The sequence below is a fragment of the Papio anubis genome, chromosome 11 (assembly GCF_008728515.1).
Source record: "Papio anubis isolate 15944 chromosome 11, Panubis1.0, whole genome shotgun sequence".
In the NCBI taxonomy this organism is placed as follows: Eukaryota; Metazoa; Chordata; class Mammalia; order Primates; family Cercopithecidae; genus Papio; species Papio anubis.
Genome location: NC_044986.1, coordinates 110386469 through 110407870, shown reverse-complemented (window position 1 = coordinate 110407870; position 21402 = coordinate 110386469). Strand labels below are relative to the sequence as shown.

The following is a 21402-nucleotide window of genomic DNA, read 5'->3' as shown; positions in this document are numbered from 1 at the left end:
CAAATGGCCTCAAGTGAATATTTCTGATTGTTAAGGGAAGAAAAAGACATAATTAGGTAATCGGCTGGGCGCAGTGGCTCACGCCTGTAATCCCAGCATTTTGGGAGGCCGAGGTGGGCAGATCATAAGGTCAAGAGATTGAGACCATCTTGGCCAACATGGTAAAATGCCATCTCTATTAAAACTACAAAAATGAGCTGAGCGTGGTGGTGCATGCCTGTAGTCCCAGCTACTCAGGAGGCTGAGGCAGGAGGATCACTTGAACCCAGGAGGTGGAGGTTGCAGTGAGCCGAGATCATGCCACTGCACTCCAGCCTAAGGAAAGAGTGAGACTCCGTCTCAGAAAAAAAAAAAAGAAAAAGAAAAAAAGAGGTAATCGATTACTAACATTGCACAGACTTTAGCTTCCTTTTCCTTTCCTGCTGCTCTTAATTTTTTTCTCCCTGAAGGGAATATTCTTGGGGAAAAAAATTGACTCATGCTACTCTCCTTCCTGGCTCTCATTTTGGACATATTTAGCCTTCGAAGGAAGTCGAAGGGTCAGCTGTGTGATGGATACATCCTCTATTTCCTTTGCCTCATGGAAGGCACAGCCTTTCTGTCAATTTCCCTGGTACTAAGGGTGGGAAGGAAATCTGTGACTACCATAATAAATAGCAATAACTTTCTAACTGTTTACCTAAAATGCAACCCAGGATTAATTGATTTTCATTAATCACCCTGACATTTTTGGGGTAGGAATTACATAAGCGACCTAGATTTTTGAATTATTTTAAATTTGGATATATTATATATACAAACCTCCCCCCAGTAATAACAACTAACTACCATTGATTAGCATAACGTAACCTAAGAAAATAAATGTAGCTAGATATTCTTGAAATTGCCACAGGTAGAGAGCATTAGTATACAGTATAATACCAAATCCACTTGGAGCCCACTTCGACGTCTCCATTAGTGTCATAAAAGGTTTATGGCAAATGTATAAGACTATGTTGTGGTATCCTTTTTGTCTAACCCCAGAGGAGAGAAGAAAGCCAAAGTCCTGAAATTAATGATGTATATTTAGGCAGTCAGCTTACTGGATGCTGCCCCAAACCAAAAAATAGCTCTACATATGGAAAATTCCCAATTAGGGGAGGGGCTGGTGGAAAAGACAAGGTTTTTGTAAGTAGTTGAAGCTGTCATTTAACTATTAATGGCTTCTAGATACTTATTGAAACCATCTTAAACATAAAAGTGAAAATCAAACCATAAAACGAAGAAGTCTGATGTTCTCTGCTAAAGAATCTGGACAGTGAAATAATATTTTAAGACAAATCAATATCTTCATATAGCATGCACAAAACATAAATTATCTGTGCCTTATGGCTCTCTATGTGCCTTCAATATAGGGGAATTAGGTAAATCAAGAATAGTTTATGATTCCTATCATGAATCAGTTCTTTTTTTCTCCGCTTTAAAATGTTCAGCCTATCTTTGGAAAACCACAAAATATGACTGGAAGAGAAACATATATTATATTTTTGAGACACAGTCTCACTCTGTCTCCCAGGCTGGAGTGCAGCGGCGTGATCTCGGCTCATTGCAACCTTTTCCTCCCGGGTTCAAGTGATTCTCGTACCTCAGCCTCTCGAGTAACTGGGACTACCGGCATGCACCACCATGCCCAGCTAATTTTTGTATTATTAGTAGAGACGGAGTTTTACCGTGTTGACCAGGCTGGTCTTGAACTCCTGACCCCAACTGATCCACCCATCTCGGCCTCCTAAATACTGGGATTACAGGCGTGAGCCACCATGATGGGCCAAGCTGGAAGATATTTATGCTTTAAAAACATGAGCTTCATGACAGAAATGTTGAGGTTCTTACTATAATAGGAACTATGAGCTCAAAAGGGTTAAAATAATTGGTTCCAGAGAGGATGCAAGCTGTCTGTGTCAGTGCAAGCCGTGGTATTGAGGAGTTTCAAATGAAAACTTGGGTTGTGAGGTTGACAGGTTTTAGGTACAATGCAGATTTTTAAGCCATTTTGCCTTTCTATCATTGTCTCTTGACAGGAGAAGGAAGTGTGTGTTTGTCTTTCTTTAAATTCTCATGAAAGTCGCTCTGGAATCATACTTTTAAAAAGCCTGTAGCACACTTAAGCTTCAGCCCCATCTGTAGAAGAAAACTGCCTTTGCATGATGCATTTTCCAGAAAATAGACTCTTTTCAGGACGTAGACTCTCACGTGGGAAAAGAAAGAAAACCTTACCTGGGTAATCATTCTTGTCTATGTCTGAATCTCCTCTTAAAGTAAAGCCAAATCCAGAAGGGACAGCGTGTGAGGCCCACACTCCTTGCAGAACTTGGGAAGGCTTGGTGTTTAAGCCATCTTTGTTCCCATTATAAATGAGCACTTTGCCTTGTTGATCCTTGCCTGCAAAAGGCACGCCGATGGCAATGTCTAAAAACAGACACAAAAACATATTTTATGTGTATATGTATTTAATTCTTCATTTATTCATTTTAGAGACAGGACCTCACTCTGTCACCCAAGCTGGAGTGCAGTGATGGGATCATGGCTCACTGCAGCCCCAAACTCCTAGACTCAAGTGATTCTCCTGCCTCAACTTCCCTAGGAGCTGGGACCACAGGTACGTACCACCATGTCCGGCTTCTATATATATATATATGTGTGTGTGTGTGTGTATATATATATATATGTGTGTGTGTATATATATATTTTTGTGTGTGTGTGTGGTTTTTTTTTTTTTTTTTTTTGAGCACCGGGTCCTTGCTTTGTTGCCCAGGATGGTCTGGAACTCCTGGTCTCAAGTGATCCCCCCACCTCAGCCTCCCAAAGTGTTAGGATTAAAGGCATGAGCCACTGTGCCTGGCCATGGAGACATTTCTTTTCTTAAGTACAGAGGAATGGTTCAGAAACAGAGTTTAGTATACTCAAAGAGCAGTATCAAACTCTAAAGGGCTTATAATGTTTACCATGAAAATTCTGTAGTACTGCTGCAATGACAAATTATTTGTTGCCTTTTATCCATCCAACAAATATTTATTAAGAGCCTCCAGGGCCTGGCGCGGTGGCTCACGCCTGTAATCCCAGCACTTTGGGAGGCCAAGGCAGGCGGATCACGAGGTCAGGAGATTGAGACCATCCTGGCTAACGCAGTAAAACCCCATCTCTACTAAAAATACAAAAAATTAGCCGGGCGCCTGTAGTCCCAGCTCCTCGGGAGGCTGAGGCAGGAGAAGGGTGTGTACCTGGAAGGCAGAGTTTGCAGTGAGCCGAGATCACACCACTGCACTCTAGCCTGAGTGACAGAGAGAGACTCCATCTCAAAAAAAAAAAAAAAAAAAAAAAAGAGCCTACAACATGCTGAATGCAGTGAATACAACAGCAAATTAGACACTCAAAGCTCCTGCTTTTAGAAAACGTATATTCTAGTACAGGTAAGAGACAATTTGCATAGAGAAAAATAATCAAATTATCAAAAGCAATAAATGCTATGTAGAGAATCTTTTTTTTTTTTTTTTTTTTTGATGGAGTCTTACTCTGTTGCCCAGGCTGGAGGGCAGTGGCACAATCCTGGCTCACTGCAGACTCCGCCTCCCAGGTTCAAGTGATTTTCCTGCCTCAGCCTCCCAAGTAGCTGGGACTACAGGCACGCTCCACCATGCCCAGCTAATTTTTATATTTTTAGTAGAGACAGGGTTTCACTGTGTTGTCCAGGCTGGTCTCGAACTCCTGACCTCAAGTGATCCGTCCACCTCGGCCTCCCAAAGTGCTGGGATTATGAGTGTGAGCCATAACGCCCGAACAAGAGTCTTAAAACTAGTGATTTGATGGAGAGTGGTCAGATTGTTGTTATTAGATTAGGTGGTCAGAATATGTGTCTCTGTGACTGGCACTGAAACTGAAATCTAGAAACAGGAAGCAACCAACAGTGTGAAAGTCAGATGGAAAAGCATCCAAGCAACTGCTGCACAAAGGCCCAAAGGCAGAAGGAGTGTCGTCTATTGGAGAAACAGCCAGAGGCGTTCCACATAGAAACTCAGTGAGTGACAGAGCCTGATCAGATCACAGATCCTGGGGCTGGGTGGACCAGGTGAGGTAGGTTTGCTGGATAATTAGGAGATCCTTGTTTCCAAAAGAAAGGAAAACAGCTCATTTTGAAAGATTATTTCATTTAATGATTACTTCATCCCATGAATGAACAGGCAAGACCCTTTCTGTAGTTGAGGACAGTGGGAAACCTGGAGAGTGTCACCTAACTCACATCGATATGCCATTTACCTTCCACACGTTTTGTCAGGATCGTTCCTGAACAATAAACGTGAGTACCCAGTTGTATTTGAAGAAGAGTTCTAATAACACCATTCGCATCTTAGTCCCCATGGTGGGTTGCAGCATGTGTTCTCATTTGTCGCTCTGTTCCTCTTTCTTTCTGGGTACATGTGGATAAGACTGAATACATCGAGACTCAGTCTTCATGATGTTAATGAGACTGATAAATCCACTTTTTCTGAACAAGTAAAGAGAGACTATCTAGACAGGGCACAGTAGCTCACGCCTGTAATCCCAGCACTTTGGGAGGCCGAGGTGGGTGGATCACGAGGTCAGGAGTTCAAGACCAGCCTAGCCAAGATGGCGAAACCCCGTCTCTACTAAAAAATACAAAAGTTAGCCAGGCGTGGTGGTGGGCACCTGTAATCCCAGCTATTCGGGAGGCTGAGGCAGAGAATTACTTGAACTCGGGAGGTGAGACTGCAGTGAGCCGAGATCACGCCACTGTACTCTAGCCTGGGTGACAGAGAAAGACTCTCTCAAAAAAAAAAAAAAAAATCTAAAAATTCAGATTTTTGTAGAAAACAAAGATATTGTCCTGTGTCAGGTGAAAAGGAACACTTTCTTAACTTTCTCTAAGTCAGTGCCTTGACTCCCATCCCCTTGTTTACTCTCAGTGAATTTGACGTTATTTTACCTGCTTTATATACTCAAGGACACCAAAGCTCAGAGAGGCTAGGACCTCCATTTATGTCATTTAGAATACTTCTTTCATCTTTTAAAAATGCTATTAAAGGTTTGAGAGAAAAGACAAATAGAAGAAACTATGATTTTTAAAAGACAACTCCATAGATAATTTAGCACTGTTTATTTTACTTGAGCGATCAGGAATAGAGCAGCTTTAGAAGGCAGCAAGTCACTTAAAGGTAAGCTTGTCTTTACAAAAATTTCCCTGCAACCATAAGCTTTTTACATGTACTTTGTTTTATGGTACTCTAAAAATTACTAACCATATGTTGCTGAGAACTGTTTTCAAAGAATGTATGAGTACAGTAACATTTGCCATATATACTAATGAATACTAATCTGATGTGAATACTTCCAAGGCTACTTTGTTAGAGCAAGTTCCTCTTACTTCCTTGACTTCAATCAAGAAATTCACTATACTTGGTTCTTAACTTAAAAGTCCTGAAAATGTATGCAAAATTTTGTGTGAAGTTGTGTTTTTCTGAGGAGAGGGTACTTGGAGGGGTTTCATAAATTCTAGACTAAAGAACGACAAACCTAAGCTAGGAGTTTAACACTACTTTGTTGCAAATATTGAAACTAAGGTGAAGCTTACATGCCAATTAAAATTCAGCATAACCTATACATAACCCATATAGGCTAATCAGAAGCCAGGATACTTGCTAATATATCAACATGTATTTATTTGTCTTGACATATAGAAGGTGTCCTAGTTAAGTCACCAAATCCAAACATCAATTTTAAAAATAATTCCTGCCACTGCTGAGAGCTATTACAGGATCGTCAACATCAAACGTGAGAAAATCGCTTGGACTTCAGAGCAGGGACTATTTCTGTATTAACTTTGGCTTTAAAGTTTTAATTCTTAAAATTTAGTAAGAAATATTTCCGCGAGTAAACAGCACTTATAAGTAGAGAAGTCTAAGGTCGAACATTTGAGATATTATTTTGAAGATTGCAGACACCTAAAGGTACTATTTTTATTGTAACCTGGAGTGCCTGTAGCCTTCCAACGTCTCTTAAAATTCATTTAGAGGTTTTCAAACTGTAGTAATACCCTCAAACCATTACCCGGAGCTCTGAAGACTGATCTCTGAGGTAGTATGGTTTTGACATTGCTTAATGAGGTTTTTCTGAAGTTTCTGATAACTGAATGTGTCTTCTACAAGGAGATCAATTATACTACATTTAGGATTGAAGCAAATTATGTTACAGATTTTCCCTCTGTGTCACATTGTAATCTTGTGAGATTTTAAATAAAAATTTTCAGAAAAGTGAGAAGGGAAATTTCCATGTAATATTTATATTAGTCAAAATGTATAAACTTAAAGCTGCCTTGAGATTTGTGATAGTTTATTAAAAATCAGTCATAATAATAACTGTACCCACACACACCATACTGAATACTTTAAAACAGGCATGGCTTCCTTTATGCAGTGGTGACGACACATAAATGACTTCCACGCTTTGGTTTACATTACCATTGTATCCATCTTGGTTCAGGTCTCCTAAGTGCGCCATAGCACTTCCAAATCTCCCAAATGTCTCGGTGCCAGTAAGGATCTGGGGGTCTCTGAAGAGGAGGGAGCTCACTTGCAAATACAGGTAGATTTGCCCTACTTCTCTGGGGTTGCTCTCAAATTCACGTTCCATAAAGAGAGGTGCCCCAACCAGGACATCATCCAGTCTGTAAGGAACAGAGAAAGCAGCTCAGCGCACTGGTAGAGAGGAGAGTCATTTTGGGTGTATTTGTAATCAACTAATCAAAAGTACCATTTCCACTGGTACTTTTCCTTCTCTGAGGGTTATTTTACAGTCATCAGATTGCTTTCACTGCTTTGTTACGTCTATGGAATCGAATGCTGTAAGAAAATAAGAGTTGTTAAATTATCACACTGAACATTTTAGCTATGTTAAAAATGTCTACTTTAAAAAAACCACAGATATTTCACCATTTTCAGCTTTTTAGTGCATTTCCAGAACCTGTACTTGCACAAAGAAAACATATCGAGAAAGGACAAAATAGCTTTTTGTAAAAATAGATTAGAGTTTGTCTGCAATTAATATAACTGTACATTTAAATTATTCAGTTTTTATGCAGCAATGTTTAAAATCAATTTTGTCCTTCCCTTTCCTTTTGTTAGCTCAATTTAAATAAAACAGATTAGAGAGGTATATCAAGCTGGTTAGAAAGGTAGCAAACAACTTCTCAGCCCAAATAAAAATTTATGTTCTTTGCATACATAGATTATAGCAAAAAACTAATATGTAATTTTTAAGGTTAAAAAAATTTCAAGAGATATTCAAGCAAATTATTTAGAGATAAAGATATAACCACCTGGAGAAAAAATAAAACAGTGGTTACAGGTGTTTCCTTCACAGAGCCAGATGGGCAGGAAGAGGACTGGAACAGGAAACTTCACTATAAGCCTTCTAAGTGATTTGATTTTTTAAAAATGTATAATGTATGATTTCTATTTTAAAATTTTAAAAGTCACACCAACCAAAATTTATATATATATATATATAATTTGATCTAAATTAATGACCTCTACTAAAGTTTGTCTACAGATGCAATGTCTTGGCAGATGCAGTAATCTCAAGAGTGACCTGAGGCAGGAACATATATTTGCATTTGACTTTTATGCCTATGTAGATTAGGTAATATGCTGAAGTTTGCCAAGCAAACCGGTTAAAATATTATTAATATAATTTAGTTATAATAATTCATGTATATGAGATATATAACAATGTATATTAATACATTAATGTATGAAATATATAAAATTAATTATATAAATTGAGTATATTATGTAAATATAAAGGTCAAGAAACAATACTATATTAATATGCAATATATTAATACCTAAAAATTAAGATATATCAATAACATTAATAACATAAAATCAATAATTTGTATAAATAACATATATTAATAACAGATTCCATGTCAAATGGCTCATATACATCTTTAATATAGTTTATATCAAAAGTCAGGGATGAGGTGGGAACAGTTACTGAAAACAAGAAACTTTCTTTAAGATCTGAGCCGTCTACAAGACACTCCAGCATCACTCTGACCTACCCTCTCTCCAACTTCTGGCCTTCCTTGTGGTATTTATCTATTGTCTTCAGTCTGAATCAAAAGACATCCTGTGTTCTTCCTAGGTTTAAGGTACTTTGATAAGTGGCTTTAATGCAATGATGACTATTAGGTCAACCAATTCATTCCCTAATAACTTACAAATGAGGTTAAATGACTACCCCTATGACTATAAACAAGGCAGACTGGGAAAAATAATATGAGACAATGAAATTAATTCTGGGTATCCTGGACCAGGGAGAGGCTGGGTGCTTGGAGGAAACTAAGGAAGGTTCCATGGAGGAGACGGCTTTGAACCTGGGTGGGATCCTGAGGTGGGCTCTCCAGGTGGAGGTGTTGTGAGCCAAACCAAGTGTCCCTGCGTAGAGTGAGGGTACAGTGAGTGTCTAGACATGCTTGGTGCCAGGGGCATTCCAACAAATTTAATTGTAAAAGTAAAATGTACAAAGAATTCTTAAAAATTAACCCCCTGAAGAAAAAGTATGTAATAATAACATATATCATTATCACATATTATATACTATATATTGTTACAATCAATATTATATGTACATGATATACAATAAGAAAATAAGCCAATTAAAAATTGGGCAAGGCCAGGTGCAGTGGCTCATGCCTGTGATCCCAGCACTTTGGGAGGCCAAGGTGAGCAGATCATGATGTCAGGAGTTTGAGACCAGCCTGGCCAATATGGTGAAACTCCCGTCTCTACCAAAAATACAAAAAGTAGCTAGGCATGGTTGTGCGTGCCTGTAGTCCCAGTTACTCAGGAGGTTGAGGCAGGAGAATTGCTTGAACCCAGGAGGCGGAGTTTACAGTGAGCCAAGATCACACCACTGGACTCCAACCTGGGCGACAGAGTGAGACTCTGTCTTAAAAAAAAAAATTGGGCAAAAGATGTGAATGGACAGCTCATCAAAAAAGATAGATGGCAAGCAAGCTTATGAGTAGACACTCAATATAATATGTCATTAGGAATTGTGAGTTAAAACCACAAAGAGATACAACTACACATCTCTTAGAATGGCTAAAATCCAAAATGCTGATGGCACCAAACATTGGCAAGGATGTAGAACAACTGTAATTAATTGCTATTGGGAATACAAAATGATACAGTCACTTTGGAAGACAGTCTAGCAGTTTCTTACAAAGCTAAACAAAGGCTTACCACACAATCACAAAATTATACTCCTTGACAGTTACTCAAATGCATTTAAAACATATACATACAAAAATATGCACAAAAATGTGCATAGAATAATTGCCCAAACTTGGAGGCAACCAAGACAGTCTTCAATAGGTGACTGGATAAGCAAATCGTGGTACATCACACAATGTAATAATATTCAGCAATGAAAAGAAATAAGCTATCAAGCCATCAAAAGACATGAAGGAACCTTAAATGTATATTGTTAAGTTAAGCCAATCTGAAGAGGCTACCTGCTGTATGATTCCAATTGCATGACACTCTGGAAAAGACACAACTGTGAAGGCAGCAAAAAAAATCACACACCTGGGTTCATGTTATAGGCAACCCAACAGTGTGCATAAGATACTATGCTTTTAATGTGTCTCCCGAATTTCATGTATTGGATACTTAATCTTCAGATGCATGTATTAATGGCATTTGGAGATGAAACTTTTAGAAGGTAATTAGGATTAGATAAGGCCATCAAGGCGGAGCCCTAAGATGGACTTGTGAATTTATAAGAAGAGGAATGGGATACAGAGCTGGAATGCTCTTGCCCCCCCCACGACATGTGATGCCTGGCACTTCCTCAGGACTTTGCAGAGGGTCGCCACCAGCAAGAAGGCCCTCACCAGAGACGGCCCCTTGACCTTGGACTTCCAGCCTCTAGAAGTATAAGAAATACATTTCTTTTCTTTATAAATTGTCCAATCTCCAGTATTCAGTTATAGTAACAAAAAACAGGCTAAGCCATGTGTTGCTTTAACATAGAAACTTTTCTGTTTCTTTTTTTTCCCCAGTAGTACACGTTGCATGCTAATGTTCATGACTAATATTCAGAATTTAGTTATTTATTAAAATAATACAGATTAGTGGACTAGATAGTAGATATCAAATCAACCTAATTGATAGGTAAGAACTAATGTCACTTCAGTTACGTTACAGAAAATAATTTACAACCTCTTTATGGTTTAATTTTTTAGATTTTTCTACCTAATTCAATCATAATGATATGTCCTGTATGAATGAACATACTTGCACTAAATCTAGCATAAAAATATAGTTCCCTAAGCTGTTTCCTTTCAACTGGATTTTTCTGTAAATTATTCTCAAGTTAACCACTAAGAATCTGTTTAAATTTGGCTCCTTTTGGTCCTGCAGAGGTTAGAAACAATTGTTGTATAGAAAGTATCCAATGGATTAAATTGTAATTCAGTGAATTTCTGAAGTAATATAACTACTATAAGGCTCAAAAGCCATAAGAAATGAAAACATATTTGCTTGTTTAGGCACGAGATGAAAAATACCATTTCCATTTGTTAACAAGTTTGTTCAGAAATTCCTAACAAAGCTTACATTGACATAGTTTGTAGTAATGGAAGTCTTAAGATAATAAGACTTAAGATGATAAGTCAGCGAAACTGAAGATAATTTCCCCAGCTTGTTTATATTTTCAAAACTGTCACAGGCTTGATAGTATTAACCATCAACCAGCATGCACACAACTGTTAAGTCTAAATGTTTGCTGTCCATTCAATCATACTCGGAGATTTTTTCTTAATAGAAAAATATCTGGGAAAATTTCCACCAGTTAATTTATTTGGTCACTTACTGACGCTGTCTTTTTTTTTTTTTTTTTCCTGATATTGAGATTCTGGAGCTCCTTTTTGGACCTTGTTTTTGTTGCCTAGTTTTCAAAGAATATATGTTTTCCAACAATGTTCACTAGAGAGCCTTGTGCACAAATGTACTTATCTCCAGCTTGGGGAAAGGAGGGTCTGGTTCAAGCCCATAAATGTGTGTGTGCAGGGAAGTCCTTACTTCTGAACCATGAGCAATGACCTAGCCAAGTGATTTTTTTAAACCCTATGAAATATATTATATATATATCATCATTGTTGTAATTCCAGACTTCACTTGAGTTGTCTATCTTTCACCTTTCTTTGGCCAGTCTCAATTACTTCCAGAGCATACTTACATATAACAGGACCTTGAATTTACATAGCATCTAAGTAATTAAAAACAGCAAATGATATACTGAGAATCTGTGGGCACTTTACCTTTATGAATGGCGTTAGTAAATTAATGCAAATATCCTTCAACGCAATCTAAAGAATTCAGAAAATACTATGTAATAAAAAAATATGCATAGCAATTTTTAAGAACATCAAGAAGGAAAGTATTACTTTAAAACAGTTATGTATTTGTTACTACCATATTATTTTGATCAACAGGAAGCCACTGAGGTCATATTCTCACAATTTTTTTTTCCTTAACATGGCAAAAAAAAAAAAAAAAGTACTATAAACATTGTCACAAAACTTCACTATAGACTAGAATGCGCATGTTTCCAGGAAGGACGGTGCCCTGCAGGGCATAAGGCGAAACTTGGGCAAAGTCCTGAGGATTCAAACCAGGAGTGGCCTGTGGAAAAGAACACACAGAGTGAATCCGTATAGCGGGGGAAGAGCCCCTGCTGCTTGTGTGACCGTCAGTGGGGAGAAATGTGTCTGTGCATATATGAAAGGCCACAGTGAGATTTTTTTTTTCCCCCCTGATTTTGAGATTTTGGAGCTTTTTTAGAAACCTTGTTTTTGTAAGCATTACAAAAACTGGATGGCATGCTATGTCTGGCCTTCAAGTTCTTTAGCTATTTTCTTTCCAAACGACTAAAAGGCTGTGATTACAGTTACAGTCCACCTAAGTTGGAAATCTTGAATGGCAGTCCTAATAGCTACTTTAAAAAAATTTTTTTAAATTTTTTATTTTTTTGAGATGGAGTCTCGCTCTGTCACCCAGCCTGGAGTGCGGTGGTGCCATCTCAGCTTACTGAAAGCTCCGCCTCCCGGGTTCACGCCAATCTCTTGCCTTAGCCTCCCGAGTAGCTGTGACTACAGGTGCCCGCTACCACGCCCAGCTAATTTTTTATATTTTTAGTAGAGACAGGGTTTCACTGTGTTAGCCAGGATGGTCTTAATTTCCTGACCTCATGATCTGCCTGCTTGGCCTCCCAAATTAGCTATTTTTACAACTTAAATAACTGAAGATGAAGGCAATTTATTTTTAAATTAACTGCTTTCAGGATAAGATTGGCATTCAACTGTAACTTCGAAATACATGCAGAGTGCAAGCACTGCCATCTCCCTCCACTGCTGTTGCTTAGACAGAGTCATTTCACTGCCCTCCAAGCCGCTGTCCTGCCTCCCCTGGTACATAGTAGTAGGGTTCCAGAAGGCTCTGTGACCATCTAGAGCTGGTAGACAGAGCACAACTGATAACACGAAGCCTGAGCAGGTACTGCTCACCTGGAATCCCCATGGCTCACAGGACGTTGTAACAAGTTGGAAATGGACTTGTTCTAGTCCATGGCAGAGTTTGTGTGCACTGTGTGCAGTGGTTTGGAGTAAAGGCAGTGACCTGCACACCTTCACGATCCAGCTCCCTGGGGTTCTCGCTCCACAGCTCTCCGCTGGTTCTTGAATATGCCTGGAGCTCCCACCTCAGGGAATACGCACCTTTTGTTCTTCCACAGGGAACACTCCTTCCTCCCTCCCGCTTAGATCACCATGGCTGGTTCTCACCTCCCTTAGGTGTTTCCTTAGCTGGAATCTTAGCCCTAAGACCGTCATGATCTCCCCAATTGGGGATTGCATCCCTTCAAATACTCCCTATCTCCCCTCTCTTTCTATTTTAACACGTTTAATTAATAGACTTTATTTTTTAGGGCAGTTTTAGATTGTTTAGATTCAAAGCAAATTTGAGCAGAAAGTACAGAATTCTCCCATTACCCTCTCCCTAACCTGCAACCTCTCACACCATCACGTCGGAGGGGCACATTCGTTCCAGTCAGTAAGCCCTACATTCATACGTCATTATCAACCAAAGACCATGGTTTACATTGAATTCACTGTTGGTATCAAACCTTCCATGGGTTTTAACAAATATATAAGGACACACATCCACTATTACTGTATCATACAGAGTCGTTTCACTGCCCTAAAAATCCTGTTCTTCACCTTTTGATAACTCCCTCCATCAGAACCCCTGGGAAACACTGCCTTGTTCCTGTTGCCGTAGTGTTGCCTCTTCCAGAATGTCATGGAATTGGAATCATATAGAATGTAGATCTTTCAGACTGGCATCTTTCACTTAGCAATATTCAGTTAAAGTTCCTTTGTGTGTGTGTGTGTGTCTTTTTTTTTTTTTTAGACAGAGTCTCGCTCTGTTGCCCAGGCTGGAGTGCAATGGTGCAATTACAGCTCACTGCAATATCAGCCTCCCGGATTCAAGGGATTCTCCTGCCTCAGCCTCCCAAGTAGCTGGGATTACAGGCACCTACCACCATGCCTGGCTAATTTTTTGTATTCTTAGTAGAGACAGGGTTTCACCACATTGGCTAGGCTGGCCTCGACCTCCTGACCTCAGGTAATCCACCTGCCTCAGCCTCCCAAAGTGCTATGATTACAGGCATGAGCCACCGCACCTGGCCCCTCTGTGTGTTTTCATGGCCTGATAGCTCATTTTTTTTTAGCACTGAATAAAAATTATCAGGATGTACCAGAGTTTATGTATTCAGCTACTTGGTTGCTTTCAGCCCTTTTGTTTTTGCTGTCTCCATAGTACTTATAACCATCTCACATAGTCATTACTCATTTAATTTTTGTCTGTAGCATGAACCTTCCTAACTCTACTATAATCTTCATGAAGTTATGGATTTTTCTGCACCCAGAACAGTGCCTGTTAGCGCATAATAGATGCTCGAGAACTTTATGTTCAATGAAAGAATAATAGACATTTCCCAACAGGTACAAAAGGTATGAAATTTATCTCCATTCAAATGCCATGACACAATTAATACAAAGTCCATTGATAGCTATATGAAGGTCACAGAAAATATCTAGCAAAGGTATAGCTAAAGTGCTTAGCACATTGCCCAGAACAAAGTAAGTATTCTTCAGATATTTGCTTTCTGTGAAAATGTGAGCTCCCTGAGAGACTCTACCTGTCTTATTCACCTGTGTATTCCGGGCACCAGGAACAAAGCCTGGAACATGGTGGATGATCCAATAATATTTTTGGGTGGATAATCAATACATCTCAATCTAATGGTTTTTTACTTTAATGATTCATTAATTTACCTGTCAGGTCCTTTTAGTGAATCAAAGGGGCGTTTAATCATTATTTATTTTTGAAGTAATGACTTGAACACAACCAAAATTCACCGTACTGTTTGGTCCATGTTCAACTGTAATTTACTACTGTAATCTGAAAAATAACAATTTCATCTTCTCCATGGCTGTTACTAGTATAGTACATTTTTAAAGCAATTAAAAAATCCATTTATGTGTAAATGTTTTGTGAACGTACCACATGCTAGGTGAAAATTCTAGGAGTAAAGAGAAATAGATGAATGTCCTCAATGGCTATGAATTTTGAATGACTGAAGACTTTATAAGATTAAAAATAAAACGAAAAAAAATAATCCTCTTCTAGAAGCAGCAGATGTGGAAAATCTCCATAAGGACAAAATCAGATGACAGAGAATTATTTAATAGATGCATCTTCTTGTCCTGAACCAAAAACGTTGAGAACAAGGGAGCCTCTATCTTGTTGAGGCAGTAAGGAAGGATGTATTTTGTGAAGGGAAAATATAACATCTTTATGAATGACTGTAACATATTGTATATGACAGAGGTCTGTAAACTTACCCATCACTGTTAACATCTGATACGACAATGGTATATCCAAAATAAGATGCCATCTGCAAAGGAAAATCAGGAGATGACATTCTGTGTCCAAACAGTCAGTTTTGTAGTCATGTCTCCATTATTCCCGAAAGATTCATCTCATTGTGGTACATTTTTGCATTTAAATTTGTAGACTCCTGGAAGTTGCCAGGGTCCTCTTGCCTCATTTAGTCTAACCCCTGACCCAATGAATAATTTTCCCCATAATAACCGTGACATCTGCTTGGACACCCTCTGGGGATGTTCAACAATCAGTCCATTTAATTGGTGGACACAGCTATCAGAATGTTCACTGCTAAATCTGGCTCTTCCATAACTTGCAGCACTTAATCCCACCAAGTTCTGCAATCTCGAATCTCACAGAAGGAATCTAATTCCACTTCCATATGATGTTGTATGAAAATATTTTCAGGCCAGGTGCAGCGACTCATGCCTGTAATCCCAGCACTCTGGGAGACCCAGGCAGGAGGGTCACTTGAGTCCAGGGGTTCAAGACCAACCCTGGCACTATGGTGAGACCACATCTCTATAAAAAATAAAACAGAATTAGCAGGGCATGGTGGCATGTGTAGTTCCAGCTAACTGGGAGGCTGAGGTGGGAGGATCTCCTGAGCCTGGGGAGTTCAAGGCTGCAGTGATCTGAGATCACACAACTGCACTCCAGTCTGGGTGACAGAGAGAGACCCTGTCTCAAAATAAAATATTTTCACTTGGCTCACCATCCAACCTCTCTGTGTTAGAGATATGATATGTGGTACCAAAACACAGATGACACTTGTGAGTGCACTGACTACAAGAGAAGAGTTAGGTAGGATTTATGCTTCCTGCTTCAGAGGAAGAATAAAATGTTTTCATGTTGGGGGAACCCACATCTCAGTGTCAGTTTGTATTGTGCTCAGAGTCAACAAAAGCTCCTAAATCCTTTCCATGAGTGTACCTAGTATACTACACTCTCTCCACATTTTTTTAAATTTTTTTTTTTTTTGAGACAGAGTCTCGCTCTGTTGCCCAGGCTGGAGTGCAGTGGCGCGATCTTGGCTCACTACAACCTCCCCCTCCTGGATTCAGGAAATTCTGTTGCCTTAGCCTTCCAAGTAACTGGGATTACAGGTACCCACCACCATGCCCAGCTAATTTTTGTATTTTCAGTAGAGATGGGGTTTCACTATGTTGTCCGGGCTGGTCTCAAACTCCTGACCTCAGGTGATCCATCCACTCGGCCTCCAAAGTGCTGGGATTACAGGCATGAGCCACTGCGCCCAGCCTCCCCCCATTTTATCTCTGCAGTTTTTCTTTTTAAACCTGTTTTTGGATTTATAATCTTTTCAGAATTTATACTCTCATCAGATTTGACCCATAGTTTCAGCTTGCCAATTTTGCTTCCATAGTGTGCCATGCATTGTTTGAGGTGACATAACTTCCTATCATGCCCTCATTTAATGAACACGCAATCCCTTAGAAGGCACGTGCCCCAGGAGACAGAGACTTTGGTCTGGTTTGTTTACTGTTCTATCTGAACTTCCCGAGCAGTGTCTGGACCAAAGTAGGTGCCAAGTGCCAAATGCTCTTTGCAGAGAAAATGAATATACGAGTTAACAAGTGGCGTGTAACAACTCAATTCTTGCACCTCTTTTCTCTGTTCCAAACATAGATCATGAAATTCTTACTCTTTATGTGGCGGTGTGTGGCCTTCACTCAGAGGAATTTCATCATTTATGAAATTTCATCATTTATCACCTTCTGAGGTTCAGGATTACAGAACTGGGTAGTATTGAGGAGAAGAAGTTATAGAAAGGCTAAATTTAGCAATGTTTAAAAAGTTTCTAATGATGAAAAGTAAACAAATCTGGGCAAAGGAGAAGCATTGCTAGATTCTCATTCACTTATTAATTACCACCACTTAGGAAAAGTTGTTTGAAATAGTTGTTCAACATCTATTCAACTTCCTGCTCATCTCAGTCTTACTTCTCCAAACTTTCCAAAAGAGCATCAGGAGATGTAAAATGCTTTGTTGAAAATGTCAGAGTAATAGACTAAAGCCCCAAATTATAGAAAAAAGATGTCAAAATCATTTTGTGTTTATTTTTAAACCTGCTGATTTCTCTTCTTTCTTTTTTTTTTTCAACAGAGACAACAGTCTCACTATGTTGCCCAGGCTGGTCGTGAACTCCTGGCCTCAGCGATCCTCCTGCCTTGACCTTCCAAACTGCTGGGATTACAGGTGTGAGCCACATTTCTTTAAATACTGAGTTGGTACTTCCATCTAAGGGAAGCCAGTTGTGAACTGAATTTGTTTCTCCAGACAATCAATTTTTCTCTCCTCTTCAAATTAAATTAACATGGTTAATTTTAAATGTATTACTTCCACAGTTTGTTCATATTTAGTTTAAAATTAAGTGTGTAGTTCTGTTCGTAAATTGTCACATATTAGTTACAAACACAAGGAGTTCATTTTAGGTTTGTCCTGCATTCAAACATGGAGGCCTGAATCTATATCTTACAGACATAGAGATGCAATCATTTATGATCATTATAAGCACACGTATTTGCATGCATCTCAAATTATAGAAGATTTAATGGCACATGGGAATTTAGTGGCTTTTGTTTAGTCAAAAGACAGGAGAGAGGAAGTGGGATGGAAAGGAATTAACATTTCTTGAAGAGTTATGTGCCAGGGAATCTTCTAAGTAATCTATAATCCTTGATTTATTTCATTCTTAAAAGGAGCTTGGAAGATAAACATTTTCTTCTTATTTTGCAAAGCAGCTCAAAGAGGTCAGGTAATTTTCCTGTGATCTCACACGGTTCATGAGTGGTGCAGTGGGAACTGGAAGTCTGATCTGTCAACTGTAGAAGTTCAGGCCCTTTTTACAGAGACATTCTTCCCATATCTTACATCAAAAGCTTCAGGCTTTTATAGACTATTGAAAGATTCATGTTAATACAAAACCACTTCCCGTTGTTCTTAGAAAAAAATTCCTAATCCCAAACACCGCCCGCCTACCCCACCAGTCTTCTATGAGTAGCCCCCATCCCCTCTGTCCTCAGCACCTACGTCTCTCTTGCTTACAGAGACTGTGGCCTTCACTCTGCTCTTCACACATGTCCGGCTAGTTCTTGTTTGAAAGCCTTCGTGTTAGCCTTCCCTTGCCTGGAAGGTTCTAGATAAGATGGCATAGTTGGCTTTGTCTTGTCATTCACATTTCAGTCCAGACATTGGCACCTCAGAGGCCTCCCTGATCACCCCATCCAAGGGCTTCCTTGCCACCTCCCTCCTGTCTTACATTACTCAGCTTTATTTTCTTTAAATCATGGTTCACAATCTGAAATTATGAACATTTATTTGCTTGTTAATAAACTGTCCCTCTCCATCCCCTGCCACCTCACTGCTGCCTGAGAGCTGGGTGGGATCTGACTGTCTGATGCACATGATTGCATCCTCAGTGCCTAGGACAGTTTCCAGTGCATAGTAGCTGCTCATTAAGTATTTGTTGAATGGATGAATAACTGATATCAATATTATAGTCTACTGGTAACCCAGAGTGATTTTATTTATTTGATATTAAAATGTCTCTACCTGTTCGCCAGTGAAATTCTGAATAAACGTCATATCTGTAGAGTTAATGATTGAAACCTGAAATCATAGAAATTAAACAGGTTACACCATTTGACGTAGAATTGGAGCCCTTTTTTAAAACTACAACTTGAATCATTTAAAATTTTTTGGAAAGTGTGATAAATGGTTAGCTAAATGTAAAACAAAAATGAAAGCCCACAGAATGATCTTACCTAAAAAAAAAAAAAAAAACCAATTGAAGTTTTTCTTTATGGTTAAGTCTGAGATGCTTTCAGACAAAATGCATGCTTATTAATCTGAGCTGGAGAAATAAAAGTTAAATTCAAGAATATTGAGAGCGATTAACTTGACGATTGGCTGATTTAACCAGGATTTTTGTCTAAATCCATTTCTGTTCTTGTGCTACTATAAATTGATCATTATGGTTCTTTGCAAGAAAAATTAGGTTTTAAAATGCTATCCACAAGGCAAAAATATTCCTTTTAATTCTACTTAGCCAAACATGATGCTTTCTAGATACTTTTGCAAAAGATGAACTTTATTTAAAATATGGTTTTCTTTCAGATCTATTTATTTACTTTTCCTAATTTCATAGTGACGGGTTTGAATAGTATCACCCCAAAATTTCATATCTACCCAGAACATCAGAATAAGACTTTATTTGGAAATAGGGTCTTTGCAGATGAAATTAGTTAAGGATCTCAAGATGAAATCATCTTGGTAGGCTCTAAATCTGATGGCTAATGTCCTTATAAAAAGAGGAGAAGACACATGTAGACACAGAGGGTAGAAGGCCACACAAGGATGGAGGCAGAGACTGGTGGGATGTTGCCACAAGCCAAGGAATGCCAGGGACTGTCAGAGGCTGCAAGGGGGCAAGGAGAACCCTCCTATCATAGATGCTCTGGTGAGAATATCATCCTGCCCACAATTTGATGTCAGACTTCTGGCCTCTAGAACTGTGAGTGAATAAATTTATGTTGGTTAAAGCCAGCCAGTTTGTGATTCTATGTTATAGCCGTCGTAGGAAACAAATAATAAATTTACAATTAGTTAAATTTACAATAAAATTAAATAATGCAATTAATTAAAATAACTGAAATAACAATTGCTTTTATTTCTACTGTATGAGACATATTAAGGTTTTGATCATAACCATGGCATCCTCCACAATTATTCTCAGATTATACCCACAGGTAGGACAAGCCTTGTGGGTATGTGACTTGTGCAGTCACACGGGACCCTGTGTGCTTAGGTGGGTCCCACACTTGGTTTAATGCTCTGCTGTTGCTGTCCTGAAATTTTTGATAATTTTTGAACAAGGGGCCTGTGTTTTCATTTTGCACTGGGTCCATCAGTTGCCTAGCTGGTCTTGCACATGGATGAGAACACATCTAATCTGGCTTGTTTTCCTTCCTTATTTGTAAGCAAGCAGGATGAATCGGGAGGAGGAACTCCTTAATAAAGGAAGTGTTAAAAGACTTAAAAGTTGCATAAAATGAAACATTTCTTTGCATATACAGATGGTCCTTAAATTATGATGTTTCAACTGACAGTGGTTCAAAAGTGATACACATTCTGTAATAATCATACTTTGAATTTTGAGTTTTGATCTTTTCCCAGACTAGCAATATGCAATATGATACTCTTACTTGAGATATGAACACTTTATTATACAATAGGGTTTTGCCCACGTGTGGGCTAATGTAAGTGTTCTGAGCATGTTTAAGGTAGGTTAGGTAAGCTATGATGTTCGGTGGGTGAGGTGTATTAAATGTGTTTTCAACTTACAGGATTTTCAAATGATGGGTTTATTGGGATGTAATTCCATCAAGGAGCATCTGTACAAGAAAATATCCTATTCCTATAATGCATTCTCAGTACTCACATATCCAAAATTCTGTGCTCCTCTTGGAACTCCAGCAACCAATTCTGGGGATGAAAATAGTCATTTAGAAGCGGAATTACACACACACACCCACACACACCCACACACCATATAATAAATAAGTGGTAAAGACAGTGCTTTTTAAATGAGTGGCTATCAGAACAGAGCAGGGGTCCCCAAGCACCAGGCCATCAACCAGTACCTGTCTGTGGTGCGCTAGGAGCCTGGCCACACACACAGTAGGAGGTGAGCCTCAGGTGAGCCAGAACAAAGCTTCGTCTCTATTTACAGCCACTCCCCATTGCTCACATTATAGCCTGAGCCTTGCCTCCTGTCAGATCAGACGTGGCATTACATTCTCACAAGAGCGCGAACCCTCTTGTGAACTGTGCACGTGAGGGATCTAGGTTGCATGCTCCTCTTGAGACTCTAACTAATGTCTGATGATCTGAGGTGAAACAGTTTCACCCCAAAACCGTCCCTCACCCCCACATCTGTGGAAAAATAGTCTTGCATGAAACCGGTCCCTGGTACCAAAAAGGTTGCGGATTGCTGATGTAGAGGGTTGGAAATTTGAAGCCAGGGCTTTGCGTTTACTTTTGTTTCTTCTCCAGATAATAGAAAACAGAAAAACAGAGGTCGTACCCCTTTGTCATACTTTGACATTTATGTCTTCATTGGGAGTCTCTCTGCACTTTGGTCTCTAGATCATGAACCTGGCTTCTTGGGTCCGCATGCGATTTATAAGTTAGACCTCTTACTGTGATTCTTCCAGCTTTTACTATAGTGACATCTTTTGTACTAGTATAAAAATTACAGTTCTGGTTCCATCTCAGAGTCAAGGGAGGGAATGGGATCAGGTGCGAA

At 39.1% G+C, this 21402-nt stretch overlaps 1 protein-coding gene across 1 annotated transcript in view; it reads right to left on the bottom strand.

Annotated features, from left to right (window-relative positions):
- The window catches only part of ITGA8 (integrin subunit alpha 8), a 201830-nt gene that overhangs the window by 123590 nt on the left and 56838 nt on the right, over positions 1-21402 (bottom strand). The window contains exons 10-14 of the mRNA XM_031652474.1: positions 20536-20579; positions 18648-18704; positions 15032-15084; positions 6513-6718; positions 2257-2448 (exon numbers count right to left, since the gene is read on the bottom strand). Coding sequence (XP_031508334.1) covers positions 2257-2448; positions 6513-6718; positions 15032-15084; positions 18648-18704; positions 20536-20579 — 552 coding nt within the window. The remainder of the gene's footprint in view (positions 1-2256; positions 2449-6512; positions 6719-15031; positions 15085-18647; positions 18705-20535; positions 20580-21402) is intronic.